General features: G+C 39.0%; 1 protein-coding gene across 5 annotated transcripts in view; it reads right to left on the bottom strand.

Moving 5' to 3' along the window:
* The window catches only part of LOC126334912 (zinc finger protein 345-like), a 168,512-nt gene that overhangs the window by 52,325 nt on the left and 101,731 nt on the right, over nucleotides 1-14,456 (bottom strand). For all 5 annotated transcript variants that reach the window (XM_049997629.1, XM_049997628.1, XM_049997630.1 and 2 more), the window contains one exon: nucleotides 752-1,026. In XM_049997629.1, the coding sequence (XP_049853586.1) occupies nucleotides 752-1,026 (275 nt within the window). The remainder of the gene's footprint in view (nucleotides 1-751; nucleotides 1,027-14,456) is intronic.

Here is a 14,456-nt window from a genome sequence, read left to right on the forward strand (position 1 = left end):
GTATATACTTTTGATGATAGGTATGGTTACTGTCAGTATCATTTCATTAATGTGAACCAAGTTAACGGTAATTAGAAATGTTTTGAGAATGGAAACATGGTCCAATTAGACTGTATTCTTTTTATTATCTATGCAACTGGCCAATTTCAACTGTGGGTCATTTTCAAGCATGTATCTTAAGCTTGCAGATTCATTTCATATTGCAGTAGATCAATGGTACACATGGACAGGTATACATTGTATTTCTGTGTGTACACGCGAAATGAAGCTGGAAGTTAAAGATATTTGCTTGAAAATGACCCACATTTGAAATAAACCAATTGCGCCGATAATAAAAGGAGTTCAGTCTACTCAGATTTCATTCTCAATGCAAACTGAGGCTGTGGGCTCTCACAAAAAAATTATATTAAATAAAATCAGAAAGGTAGTGCTGAGTTTTTCCAAACAGTACTTATAAGACAGATGATGAATCTTACCAAAGCCTTTCAAAGCCAATCGAAAAATATGAAGAGATAATGAAGAATGTCTGTGGAATAACACATCAACTTACAAGTGCAGCAGTGCGTGCCTTTACTGACTGGCAACAAAAAGGATAAATACACGCACGATGTTAGCACTAGACAAGAGGAAAGCGAGAAATGAATGTCTTGCAGTGAATGCCTACCACAAGACAAAAATAAAATTGCTTGATTATCTGCAGCATGTCATCATATCACCAAGCTTCACCAACAATGTGCTTTATACCACTCACCGACCACGGTCACCAAAGACCCTTCCACACTGGGGACATAGGTACGACTTTCTCTGTGCTGGAATACCATTAGGATGGCAGCGTCTTCGGTGGATGCGGAGTACCCGTTGCTCACAGAACTGTCTACCACAAAGTGAACATGACAACGGTTTATCTGGAATATGGTGAGCTGCCATCTGCTCCTCTGATGAAAATTCTGTGCGGCAGACACGGCACTGTAATGACTGTGGTGGTGGAGGTCCATACAGATTTGTGCCAGGAAGTGCAAATGGAGCCTGCAACAACAGAAATAGAAAACAAATAAATGTGACCTACTTCTGACAAAAAATGATATAAATATATCATTATTTGCTTGCCATCACATCACCAGCAGCAGTAGTAGTAGCAGCAGCAGCAGCAAAGTATAATCTACATACATAATTGGCTATCTAAAGTTTCGTAACGCCATTATAGCCATAATTACTCCATTGACAAAACATAATATCGTTCTTAAATAAAAGAAGCATGTTGCCTGATTGTTTTTGTACACACCCTATATTGCGGACATTGATCAGCTGACAAACAGACGAAATCCAATACAAGTCTGGTAAAATTATTTGATTGAAATGGTGTCCATATACACTTGATAGTTTCCAAAATAGTCTCCTTAGAAATTTCCTGACATGATAAACAGTGCCAGGCCAAAACTTGGACCTGGGCCCTTGGCCTAACTCCAAGCTATTCAAGCACAGCTCAAGATCAGTCCTCACAGCCTACTTCCAACAGTACCTTATCTCCTTGCAAACTTAACAGTAGTTCTGCCTACATTGTGGAACTTGCTCTCCTAGAAGAAAGGATACTGCCGAGACATGGCTTAGCCACACACTGGGATATTGTTTCTATAATGAATTTTCACTTTGCAAAGAAGTGAAACTTCCTGGCAGGTTGAAACTGGGTGCCAGACTGGGACTTGAACAAGGAACCTTCACCTTTTGCAGGCAAGAGATCTACCTACTTAGCTATCATGACCTACAATATACAAATGTCACAGGTTCAATCCCAGCCCAGCACACAGTTTTTATCTGTCAGGAAGTTTCAAATCAGTGCACACTCCACTGCAGAGTGAAAATTCATTCCAGTCCCCAAAGTGTCTGCATCAAATCCAATATCCCCCTCTCCAGTTCGGGAAGACTTTAATCAAGAAACTGTCGAAGTATTTGTCGTAGCTGCTTCCATGTTTGTTTGTACCAACAGCCTTGGCGTAGTGATAACACTGGTTCCTGTCAGATCAACAAAGTTAATCGCTGTCAAGACTTGGATGGGTGACCATGCAGGCCTGCAGCATGCTGTTGGCAAGAGGGGTGCACTCAGCCCTTATATGGCCAATTGAGGAGCTTCTTGATTGAGAAGTAGAGGCTTTGGTCATGAAAGCTGATAATAGCCAGGAGAGCAGAATGCTGACCCCATGCCCTTCCATATCTGCATCCAGTGAGGCCTATCAGCTGAGGATGACACAGCACCACTGTACTTTCCGATGCTTTTTTGGATAGTGTTTTTTTTCCTTAATTTAGCTGGTATGTCTGTAATGATCGCAAAATGGTTTGATTATAAGTCAAGTTTAAAAAGATTACACGCAACAAAGTCACATAAGGCTGTGTCTGGGCTATACGGTGAACAGAAAAGCACTGGAATTTTCTTTTTAGCCCAAAACTCTCTAACCTTCAATGCAGTATGGATCAATGCATCATCTTGGTGAAGCATTTACACATGCTGCAATTTAAAACAGGCACCTGTGACACTTTCTCTCGAGTCACTTGAGTGCTTGACAAGAAAATGCTGTATTTCTTTTTCGTCCAGTTAATGTGAACTCCATATGAATGACCCTACAATAAAAAAGGACAACAAGACTGCCTTTTACTTCTGAGTAGTCTATGCATGCTTCTTTTCTTTTTGTCATTGCTAAGCCAGATTTGCCTCTGGAACCCTGCTTTTTGACTTTCTGATAATACACAGATATCCAAGTTTAATAATTTTTGCCAATCACAGAAGCAATAACTTTCATTTAAAAATAAATCAGTCAGTTGACACCAACCAAAACCATGGAAATAAATTGTGCACAACTTTTTTCACGAATATTTAATGTCAGAAACAGTGCAATGCACGTCTGCTTTGGGAAGTGCAATTATTATGTTACTGAGATCCAGTTGTTTCCTAATATTTATACATTCAGACTGTGATACTCATGGCTCTTCACTTATGAGCTCTTGCTTCTTGAATACTATTCAGACAAATAATGTAGTTATTCTTAATATGGATCCTTCACCACTGCACCTGTTCTTGCTCTGTAATCTGGAAGATTTAATCAATTCTCATTATATACTACTTAATAGAAAAAAGAAAGACAACAGACTCTCAGTATGAATACTCATCCTATTCCCCACCCCAAGGATCCCTGCCTGGTAGGTACTTCACTTATGGGATGGAGGAAAAAGATGTTTGCCAATCCTACAGAACAGACACCACTGACTTCACGTCCACAGGCCCCGAAAATTTGTTCTAACACCATACTACATTAAAATAGCAAGTTTCGTCTCTTAATTGACCAGAGTACCTAAGAAACTTGGAACTGTGCATAGGTAAATGTTTATCACACTCTACTAACTTAAGCTAACCTCCACTAAGAAATATGTACAAACCCAATCATGAAATTTATTTAACAGGTTGTAAATACAAAACTCATAGCAAACGCTGTTATTACCACCCTTATGAAAGGTATGCAGAACCCATACAAAATATGCCAAGGTATACTTGCATAATATGCATACATGTTAGGTCATTGGATATACCCAACAATATCTTAATGTTGATCAGATTTCTTAACAGACATTTCATATTTCACTTTAACAACTAACAACTTTTTGTTGCCTTCCATCGTACACTTCTTTATTCCTTACTACCTACATTATCAATAGCACACAAAGTAAATCAGTGTATTACTAAAACAGTATATAAATAAGACCAGTACAAAAGGGTAGGTCCCTCTGTTACGCATCTTTGGAGTAAGTCTCAAGACCAACAGTATTCTAAGAAACCTAAGGTATCTCAAGATATCAACACACATTAGGAAAGTCTAAGAAATTACAACAGTATTCTACCTCTGTAGAAACCATCAACTACACCTCCTTCCTCAGGAGGTTACCCCCTAATAACTATCAAGTTTTCACAATAATAGGCCCTAAATATATCTCCAGTCTCCTTCCTTTAGGTGTAGATCCTCTTTTCTTTGGTACACCTTCCCTATTCATAACACCATTTATACATAAGGGTACAGTATCCTGTTTAATATTAAACACATACGTATCTCTATTTCTGTATTTTAAGATAACTTATACCTACTCTATTTAGAACCCGGACCTAATTATTGAGCTTTCTTACACGGTATCTCTTAAATATACTCTTCTGCTTCCACACAACATGGCTAATGTTTAATTTGCTAACTGTAAACATATTGTGCTGCTGGGATTCTTAATTACTCTGTGTAGATCTTACCTGGATGTTAGATTGTCATTTGACTACTATATCAGGTCCTTTTCTTCCTCTGAAATTCTTAAGTCTGTTTAGAATGCCCATTTTTATTACGGAAAACCCAGGTGACATGCCCAATGTAATTCTTATACCATTGAAAAGATGAGTGAAACCAGTATAAGTATCAGTGTTGTTGAGGAACAGCTGAAATTGTTAAAACGGAACAATGGAATGCCTGTCAGACACTATACTGAATTTGCGGTTGAGTGCCCCATAGTTGGAGGAAAGCACAAGTAACATCCATTGACGTGAAGGGTCGTAGAAGTGAGCAACAAAACTACTGTCCGATATCTTTGACACCGATTTATTGTAGAATCTTAGAACATAATTTGAGCTCAAACATAATGAAGTATCTTGAATAGAATGGCCTCCTTCACACCAATCAGCATGGATTCAAAAACATTCATGTGAAATCAACTCAAACTTTTCTCAGATAACATATTGAAAGCTTTGGATCAAGGCAGTCCGGTAGAGACAGCATTTCTAGATTTCTGAAAAGTATTTGACTCAATACCACAACTATCTTTATTGTCAAATGTTCAATCACCATCAGATGTAGAAGTAACTTCAGATGTGCCGCAGGGAAGTGTGTTGGGAACCTTGCTGTTCTTGTTGTATATTAATGACTTCACACACAGCATTAATAACAATCTCAGGCTTTTGGCTTACAATGCAGTTATCTATAATGAAGTACTGCCTGAAAGAAGCTGTATAAATACACAGTCAGACCTTGATAAGATTATAAAATTATGCAAAGATTGGCAACTTGTATTAAATGTTCAGAAACATAAACTTCACAAAATGGAAAAAAAACATAGTGTACTATAACATCAATGAGTCACAGTTGGGACTGGCAAAATCGTACAAATACCTGGGTGTAACACTTTGTAAGGATATGAAATGGAATGATCACATAGGCTCAGTTGTGGATAAAGCGGGTGGTAGAATTTGGTTTATTGGTAGAATACTAGGGAAGTGCAATCAGTCTACAAAGGAGATTGCTTACCAATCACTCACTCATGTGACCAGTTCTAGAATATTTCTTATGTGTGTGGGACCATACCAAATAGGACTAATAGGGGATACTTAACATACACAGAGAAGGGCAGCACAAATGGTCACAGATCTGTCTGATCTGTGGGAGTGTGTTCAAGAGATGCTGAAGAAACTGAATTGCCAAACTCTTGAACACAGGCGTAAAATGTCTCAAAAAATTCTACTAACAAAGTTTCAAGAAATGGCTTTAAATGATTACGCTAGGAAAATACTACAACCCCCTACATATTGCTCACATAAGAATCATGAGGACAAGATTTGAATAATTATAGCACGCACAGAGGCATTCAAACTATCATTCTTCCTGTGCTCCATATGTGAATGGAACGGGAAGAAACCCTAATAACTGGTACAATGGGATGTAGCCTCTGCCAAGTATTGTATTGTGGTTAGGAGATTATGGATGTAGATGTATCACTTTATAGTAACATAGGTGCTATGAGAAATTACATAAAAAAATTACCTGAAATATTACTTAATATAAACTCACTGAAAAACCCCACCCTTCTTCTCACACTATGAGTAGTATGACGTGCAATAGAGTGAGTGAGTTTAGAGCTGTCATCATCAAATAAAAGGAGGCGACAGATACATAAAACAATAATTAAAAAAATAAAAATAAAAATAAAACCTATCTCAACAAAAACGGAAAAAAATCTGTGAAACAAAGATGGAGTTATACAACTAAAATGAAAAGATTAGAGACAAAAAATGTCACCTTTATAAAAATAGTTTGTATTTGCTGAGTACAATGAATAATAAAAATTTAATATTCCCACCAGCCAACATTATGGAGCAGGGGTCAGAGGAACAGCAGTTATCCTCTGTCAGATACCAGCAGGGCTGCCATTGCTGGGTCACATGAGTGAGCCCTACTGCAACCTACCGCTGGGTAAATGGCTTCAGTTCAGTCATCTATGGTACACCATATGAGCTTTTCCAGTTCTCACCAAGCTGCTATTAGAAAACTGATCCTGCTTTGGATTGTGACTTACTGGCTTTCGTAATCGGTGTTTGTTCAGTGCTCCACTCATGGCAACCTTGGCTTTCTTTCAGGATTATGCTTTCATATCTGGTGCAGACACTTTAGTGGCAATAAGTTCTTACCCTCTCATGTTTATGATGATGTGTTTGCCTCCAACTCCTATGTTACGGACCCCAACTCTGACTGCAACAGGTGTCACTACAGCAGCAGCAGCAGCAGCAGAAACAGTTTTCTGCTCAAGAGCAACTGCACAGAGTAGCACGCCACTCCTCTCCAGCTCGTGTTATAGCGGAAACAACCACACCAGTCGGTGGACATGGCTTTGCCCCCACCACTACCATTCATTGCAGACAATAAGTCTACGGAGATTTGAGATGTCTAACTCTGTTGTTTTGAATTCCACTGTTGGTACAAGGTAGTGGAGAAACCGAAATCATTCTTGGACCCTTGTGATTTGTCTTTCAATTATCTCTGTGTTCTGTTAATCAAATACTAGTCAGCAGATGCAACTGGCTATGGACAGGTTCCAGTTTCACCAGTGTTGTAAGCAATGTGGACCGTCGTACAAAGCATGGGCTGCTGGTTTGCAGGTGCAATTTTCAGAGCCAGAACTATAATGTTTGATACGCAGAACTGTCGATTCAAGAATGACTATGGATTTTGCCCCTGACAGGGAGGTTACTGCAAATGCATGGTCTTGGCGATACGCTTCACATTGCTAAATCTTTTGAGGATGCTTCACTGACTCAGCAGGATTTTACATAAGACTTTAATGTTTCCAAGATGTTAATTGCCATCACACACAGTGGTCAACTGATAATTCCAATTCATCATCCTCTACTTCTGCCTCCAAATCTCACCTGAGTTGATAGGCATTCAGACTGCGAGCATCTCACAAGAGACTAAGTGCATCAATTATTCTACTACCTCCTCAGCATCAATGGACTTTTTTGTACAGTTAATAGGATGGATCACCAATGTCCATCCCTCCTCAAGTGTTGAGACATACGACACCAGAGTTGAAAAAGCTTCAATATTTCTGACTGCAATAGTTAGCATAAGAAAAGCCACTGCTTGTATCATTCAGTGAATTGTGGGTCTTTGGCAAGTGAGGTGGTTGTGTGTCAACAAGTAGCCCACCAGCTGTGGGATGAGCCACAGTATGAAAACAACAGGGCAGCCTATGTTGTCACAGTTGTGGAGCAGGCAGGTCCCCTACCACTGTGAAAGCCTGCAGTGTAGTTGAGGCTGTGGGGCCAGACTGCGGAATTCAAGCTGCAGATACGCGTTGCAGTGTCTTTAATCAATGACGATAACCTTCCAGGTTTTGTGCTCCCCTTTTGCCACTAACAGCTACAGCTTGGATGCTTTCACAAGCTTTGGGTTCAAAATAAAGGACCAAGTTAATTTACTGTCAGAAACAGTACTGTTTCCTGATCTGGATGTCCTATGCCCTTCCTATTAGCAGATGTTATTTAAACGTTTCCCTTAAGCCTTCTGCAGTGCCTAAGCTTTACCCCAACCAACTGCTTTCATTTGCAGTACATGACACGGAACTCGCACTGCATAAGGACCATGGTATTACTCCTCCACTTTCTGTCCGTCAATGTTTGATGTCCTCAATGGTCATTAAAAATCCAAATGGTTTGTTATGCATTTATGTTGATTTTAACTCCACTATCAACTCCCAGCAGTCCAACATCTTCACCCCTTGCCTTGTCCAGAAGAGCTATTGGCAAAACTGACTGAGGGCCACGAAGTTGCTTGTCTCAAATACACTATTTGGCTTTTATCCATACAATTACTTACCATTTGTGACACTGAATGCACTCACCATTTTGCAAAAGTATCTGGAACAGCTGATTGATGATATCCTACACTGTGTGAATTATTTGGACAACATTACTGTTATAGTGCTGACCTATGCAGAACATTACCAGAATCTTGAATCCCTAGTTCGACGAGTCCAGGAAAATGGCTTGCACTGCCGGCTGAAAAGTGTAATTTCTTTGCCTCTAACATCAACTACATCGGGTACATTCTTACTCACACAGGCATTGCGCCTATGCATGACTACATCGACACAATAATAAAGATGCTGGCACCAACCCTTCAGCTTTAAGTAGTACATCTGTACCTATTATAGTTAAGTCACGATGAATTCCAGTATCTAAAACTGTAGTTCATCATCAAATATAAATATATATAAGGCAAAGACAGGCCTCTGATGAAAATGACAATAGTCTATGACTTCTCACTGTCTTGATTCTATAACTGCTAACTGCTTACACATCAGTGTTTCATCTATGTAATGTTACACATATGAAGGCGTGCTAATCAGCCAGCCAGAGTTGTTATAAGGTATGGTGAATTTGTTGTAAGGCTGAACACTAGCAGGCCCAGTGCTCAGAGAGCACTGCAGCCAACCTGGCTAGGTAACTGGTAAGGGCCAGCCAGGTACAAAGGTGAGCAATGTCACTGGAAATCGAAAAAATCCCAGAAGGAAAGCTGGACAATGGTCATATGCTTAACAGGATATGGAATGCGACAGCAATGGTGGACTCTGAGACAAGCTGAAAGATGGCTCCTTACAGCTTTTTGAAATTCGACTGTAATTCACAGAGAAATATTAAAGCAAATCTGAAAACATCTGTGACCTCAGAAAAATGAGGCACGTCCAGTGACATAATGATACTTCCAGAATCTTTAAAACAACAAAAGTTACAGTGACTAAAAATTTTGACAATGAACCTCTGAATTACCAACTTTAAATGCTTCACACAATTTCAACAAATGATATCTCAGATGATAGCATTGTCCTATCACTTTCATCCCTGAATGCAACATATCTGTAGCTATTTTATTTCTTGATTTATTACATTTTTTATGTCTTTTTATCATCAAATGCTTGTCAGAGCATCATATTCTCTACAATAATGATGCAGCATGAACAATCCATATCTTACAATACGAGTGTATTTTCTTTCTGGAGAAAATAATATATTATGCAAAGATCACTCCTCAAGTGGCACAGATTGCACACCCACTAATCAGCTGTGCAAGTTCCTCGACACCAGACTTTTCAGTTCCTTCAGCATGGTTTCAATGTGGCTTTGTATTTCATGCCACGCACGTTGGGAATACCGTTGATGTTGGCACTAGGTGCATACCAGTACAGCATTGCAGCAGTTTTCTGTCACAAAACCATATTCACCCCACCACTCGACATGTCAATGAAGATGCACTGTCCCACTGTCTTTTGACACCAGTGCAGAATTTGGTCGCCAGGAAACTGTGTTTTGTCCTCCATCAATACTTACCAACAAAAATGTTCGAATTCCCACTGGTGGTGCATTAAGTATCCTCTACATTGTCCTATGAACGATTCCTTAGGAAGGTTACGTCGGCAGTCCAGAAAGGGCAGGCAGTGCATGTATCTCACCATGTCAACCCAGATTTTGGCAGATATTTTGCACTGCACTACTAGCTCAATGACAAGCAGCTTGTCTTCACAATTATTTCACACTGTACTACCAGCTCAATGCCATGCTGAGTGTCTTACTTATTTTATTTATTTATTTATTTACACATCAAGCTCCACAGGACCAAATATCCAAAATCATGGAACACGTCAGTACATGAATTTACAACATAAAAGTAATAACAGATAAAAATAAAATATTTATGAACCTGAAACAAGTCAAGCCATAAGTTTAATTAAACACAATAACAATACAACAAGAATCAGCCTAATTTTTCAAGGAACTCCTCGACAGAACAGAAGGAGTGACACATGGGGAAACACTTCAAGTTTCAATTTGAAAGTGTGTGGATTACACAGGCCAACAATGGAAATTTTTTTTGCTGATAATACCTTATTCTTATGTTTTTTAGGGTGGGAAATCCAAATATGATACTCAAAAACTGTATCACCCACTGTTTCTTCACATTTTACAATTAAATGTATCAAATAAATCAATTTTTTAAAGAATTTAACAGCTTTTATATAGTTACAATAATTTAAAAAGGAGGTGTAATGAATGTAGATGATGTTGGTAGCACTGCTGAAAAACATCTGCTGGCAAAAAAAGGTCGATTCTGCTTTTGTGTTAACAGATGGTGTTTTGCTTACTGACAACTTAACCTCACTTTCCCGTTTCCTGTACATGTGCTTAGTACACTGTCTAATCGTGGTTGTAAAAACTCTGCTGGCAGTTTTTGTTATATTTGTGATTAATAAACACCAAAGAAACATTACAGACGTTGTGAAAAAGATTTATCTATCATACTTTGGATCTAAACTTGGTGATCAAGATATATCTTGGCTGCCGCACAAGGTATGTTATGTGTGTGTTGAAAATATGAGAAAATGGCCCAAAAAAGGAGAAAAAAGCCTTTAGATTTGCTGTTCCTATGATATGGAGGGAGCCAAGAAATCATTCTGATAATTGTTGCTTTTGTAGCATTAGTATTACTGGTCATTATTTGAAAAACAAGAAGGTAATAAGCTACCCTAACCTTCTGTCTGTCTCCAACCAGTAGGGCATGGTTTAGATTTGCCGGTTCCTGAGCCACCAGATGATTTAAATTCTATTCCAACAGAAGTATCTTCTGATGTACGTTCTGATTTATGAGGAACCAGATGAGGATGAATTCTATTGCAAAACAGAAAATCTAGAGCCCAAATTTACTCAGACTGAGCTTAACGATTTGGTTAGGGGTCTGGGATTAATGGGGGTGGGATGGGGGGAGGGGGGGGGGGGTGGAGGTTGAATTGCTTGGCTCTAGATTAAAAGAAAAGAACTTATTGGCAGTTGGAACCAGCATATACATGCATAAAAGAGAGAGCAGCAATTTTCCAAGTTTTTTTCAACAAGAAGGTGATTTAGTGTACTGCTCAGACATTCCCGGTCTAATGAAAAGTGTTTGGTACTGAGTTCAAAAAGGAAAACTGGAGGCTGTTTATTGAGTCATCCAAAACTAGTTTAAACGCTGTTTTATTACACAATGGTAACATGTATATCGATACCTGTTGGACATCCTGTACATATGAAAGAAAGCTTTGAAAACCTAGAAATTGTGCTAAATAAAATAGGCTATTCTGCTCATGATTGGATGATATGTGGCGATCTAAAAGTAACATGCATGCTCTTTGGTCAGCAAGGTGGCTTTACCAAATTTCCATGTTTCTTGTGTGAATGGGACAGTAGGGCTAGGTATCAACACTGGTGCAGAAAGAACTGCCCTGTGAGGGAGTCTTTAAAATCTGGTGAGAAGAATATTCTACACTAAAACCTTGTAGATCCAAAAAACATACTTCTACCATGTCTACATATAAATTTAGGCCTAATGAAACAGTTTGTAAAGGCTTTGACTAAAGATGGACAACGTTTTAGGTATCTCTGCCAAAAGTTTCCACACCTTCCAGAAGCTAAACTAAAAAGAAGATGTCTTTGTCAACCTGACATTAGAAAACTGACATTTCATATTAACTTTGAATCCACAATGACCTTAAATGAGAAAGAAGCATGGGTATCATTCAAGCAAGTCGTTACAAAGTTCTTAGGGCATGAAAAAGACCCAGAATATGTTTCCATTATAGCTACAATGTTATAAAGGTTAAAACTTTAGGATGTTTAATGAGCCTGAAAGTTCATTTTTTGAACAGTCACCTTGATTACTTCCCGGACAATATGGGAGATGTTAGTGAGGAGCAAGGAGAGCGTTTTCACAAGGACATTAAAGTGATGGAAAAAAGCTACCAAGGCTGCTGAAACACCTACATAATGGGGGACTACTGTTGGTCATTACACTGTGAAGTTCAGCAAGTGACTCATCATAGAAAAAGCTACACAAGAAGCTTCATAGAAGAAAGAGAAAGAAAATACAAACCAATGCCAGCTGGCAAGTGAAACCTCTATTAATACATATCATTGTTTGAAGCAGCTTACTGTAAATACAAACCAAGCTTATGTTGGAACATAGCATTTCATTATCCCATAGAATTTTTAATAAAAAGTGTATTACTCGAAAACTATGGGCGATACAAAGAAACCAAGGATAGATTTGGATTCAGTTTATAAAAATCTATAAAGATCAGGCATCAAAGTAAAAAAGGTTTTTCTAAAAAGTTCTTCGTTGGCCTGTGTTACTGCTAAGATTTTTGAATTCTAGTGGTAGCTTATTGAAAATGGATGCAGCAGTGTTCTGCACACCTTTCTGCACAGGAGTTAAGGATGTCCTCTCCAAATGAAGGTTTAATTTCTGTCAAGTATTAACCAAGTGAAAGCTGCTTATTCTTGGGATAAGCTAATATTCTTAGCATGAAATGACAGTAAGGAATATTGAGAGGCCAGTGTCAAAATACCCAGACTGGTGAACAGGGGTCAACAAGAGGTTCATGAACTTACACCACATATTGCCCGAACTGCCTGTTTCTGAGCCAAAAAAATTCTTCTAGAATGGGAAGAGTTACCCCAAAATATAACACCATATGACATAAGCGAATGAAAATAAGCAAAGTAGACTAATTTTTAAGTTGAACGATCACTCACTTCCAATACTGTTCGAATAGTAAAAATGGCAGTATTAAGTCTTTGAACAAGATCCTGAACGTGGGCTTTCCATGACAGTTTACTATCTATCTGAACACCTAGAAATTTGAACTGTTCAGTTTCACTCTTCATATGCCCATTCTGTCCAGATTTGTTGAATTTTGTGTTAAAACTGTAAAAACTGAGTCTTATTGTGATTCAGCTTTAGTTTATTTTTACAAGCAATGAACTTATCTCATCAAATGCACTATTTGAAACCAAGCCAATGTTGAACACAACATCCTTTATTACCAAGCTAGTGCCATCAGCAAACAGAAATATTTTAGAATTACCCACAATACTAGAGGGCATGTCATTTAACTGTTCCTTAACAACAGTGGCCCCAACACTGATCCCTGGGCACACCCCACTTGACCATACCCCACTCAGACCCCACATCACATCCATTCTCAACACTATGAATAATGACTTTTTGCTATCTATTCCTAAAGTAAGAGGTGAATGAGTTGTGAGCTACTCCCCATATTCCGTAATGGCCCACCTTCTGGAGCAATATTTTGTGATCAACACAATCAAATGCCTTAGTTAAATCAACAAATATGCCAAGCATTCAAAACCTGTCATTTAGCCCATCCAGTACCTCACAGAGAAATGAGAATATAGCATTTCCAGTTGTTAAACTACTTCTATAGCCGAACTGTACCTTTGATAGCAAATCGTGTGATATAAAATGATGAATTATCCCTACATACACAGCCTTTTCAATAAATTCAGCAAACACTGATGGCATAGAAATAGGTCTAAAATTACCTACATTATCCCTTTCTCCCTTTTCTATAAAGCAGCTTTACTACTGAGTACTTCAATCTTTCAGGAAACTGACCATTCCTAAAGGAAAAATTACAAACATGGCTAAATACAGGGCTAAATGTGCTGCACAGTACTTTAATATTCTGCTAGACATTCAATCATAACCATGACAGTGCTCAGTCTTCAGTGATTTAATTATTGACTCAATATTTTTACTACGAACTGACTTCATATCGTCAACCTTGAGCTGCTGACAAGACACCTCCATCACAACTGACCATATGGTTTTAATTCTATTCTGTGAATTAGCTATTCTATTTTCATAACACATACTACACCTCCTGTGTAGCATGCCAATCCTGGATATAGGCCACCTAGGCACAGGGCACCTGTGTCTCGCCACAGATATTCAGCCGATTTCTGGGCAGGTATGTTCAACCAGTGCCTGGGGTGGACTGAAGAAGCTGTCAAAGGCCACAGGGGCTGTCGGTTGCCTGACGTCACATCAGGGCACATTTGCCTACCTGGCACTGCCACCAGCTGCACCTGTGACAGCAGTCGCAGTCACAGTCGCAGTCTGCATCCCTGCCCTTGCCTGCATCTATGACCCCTGGACTGGACACCCGAGTCACCACCAACTGGGTCTCAACTATTACCAGCACTTCTGGCACCACGGCTCAACATCTTTACCTGTGCTCCCACTCACCCATGGGAAGGTGAGGAGATCTTGGGTTGG

Source organism: Schistocerca gregaria, chromosome 2, assembly GCF_023897955.1.
Source record: "Schistocerca gregaria isolate iqSchGreg1 chromosome 2, iqSchGreg1.2, whole genome shotgun sequence".
Taxonomy (NCBI): domain Eukaryota; kingdom Metazoa; phylum Arthropoda; class Insecta; order Orthoptera; family Acrididae; genus Schistocerca; species Schistocerca gregaria.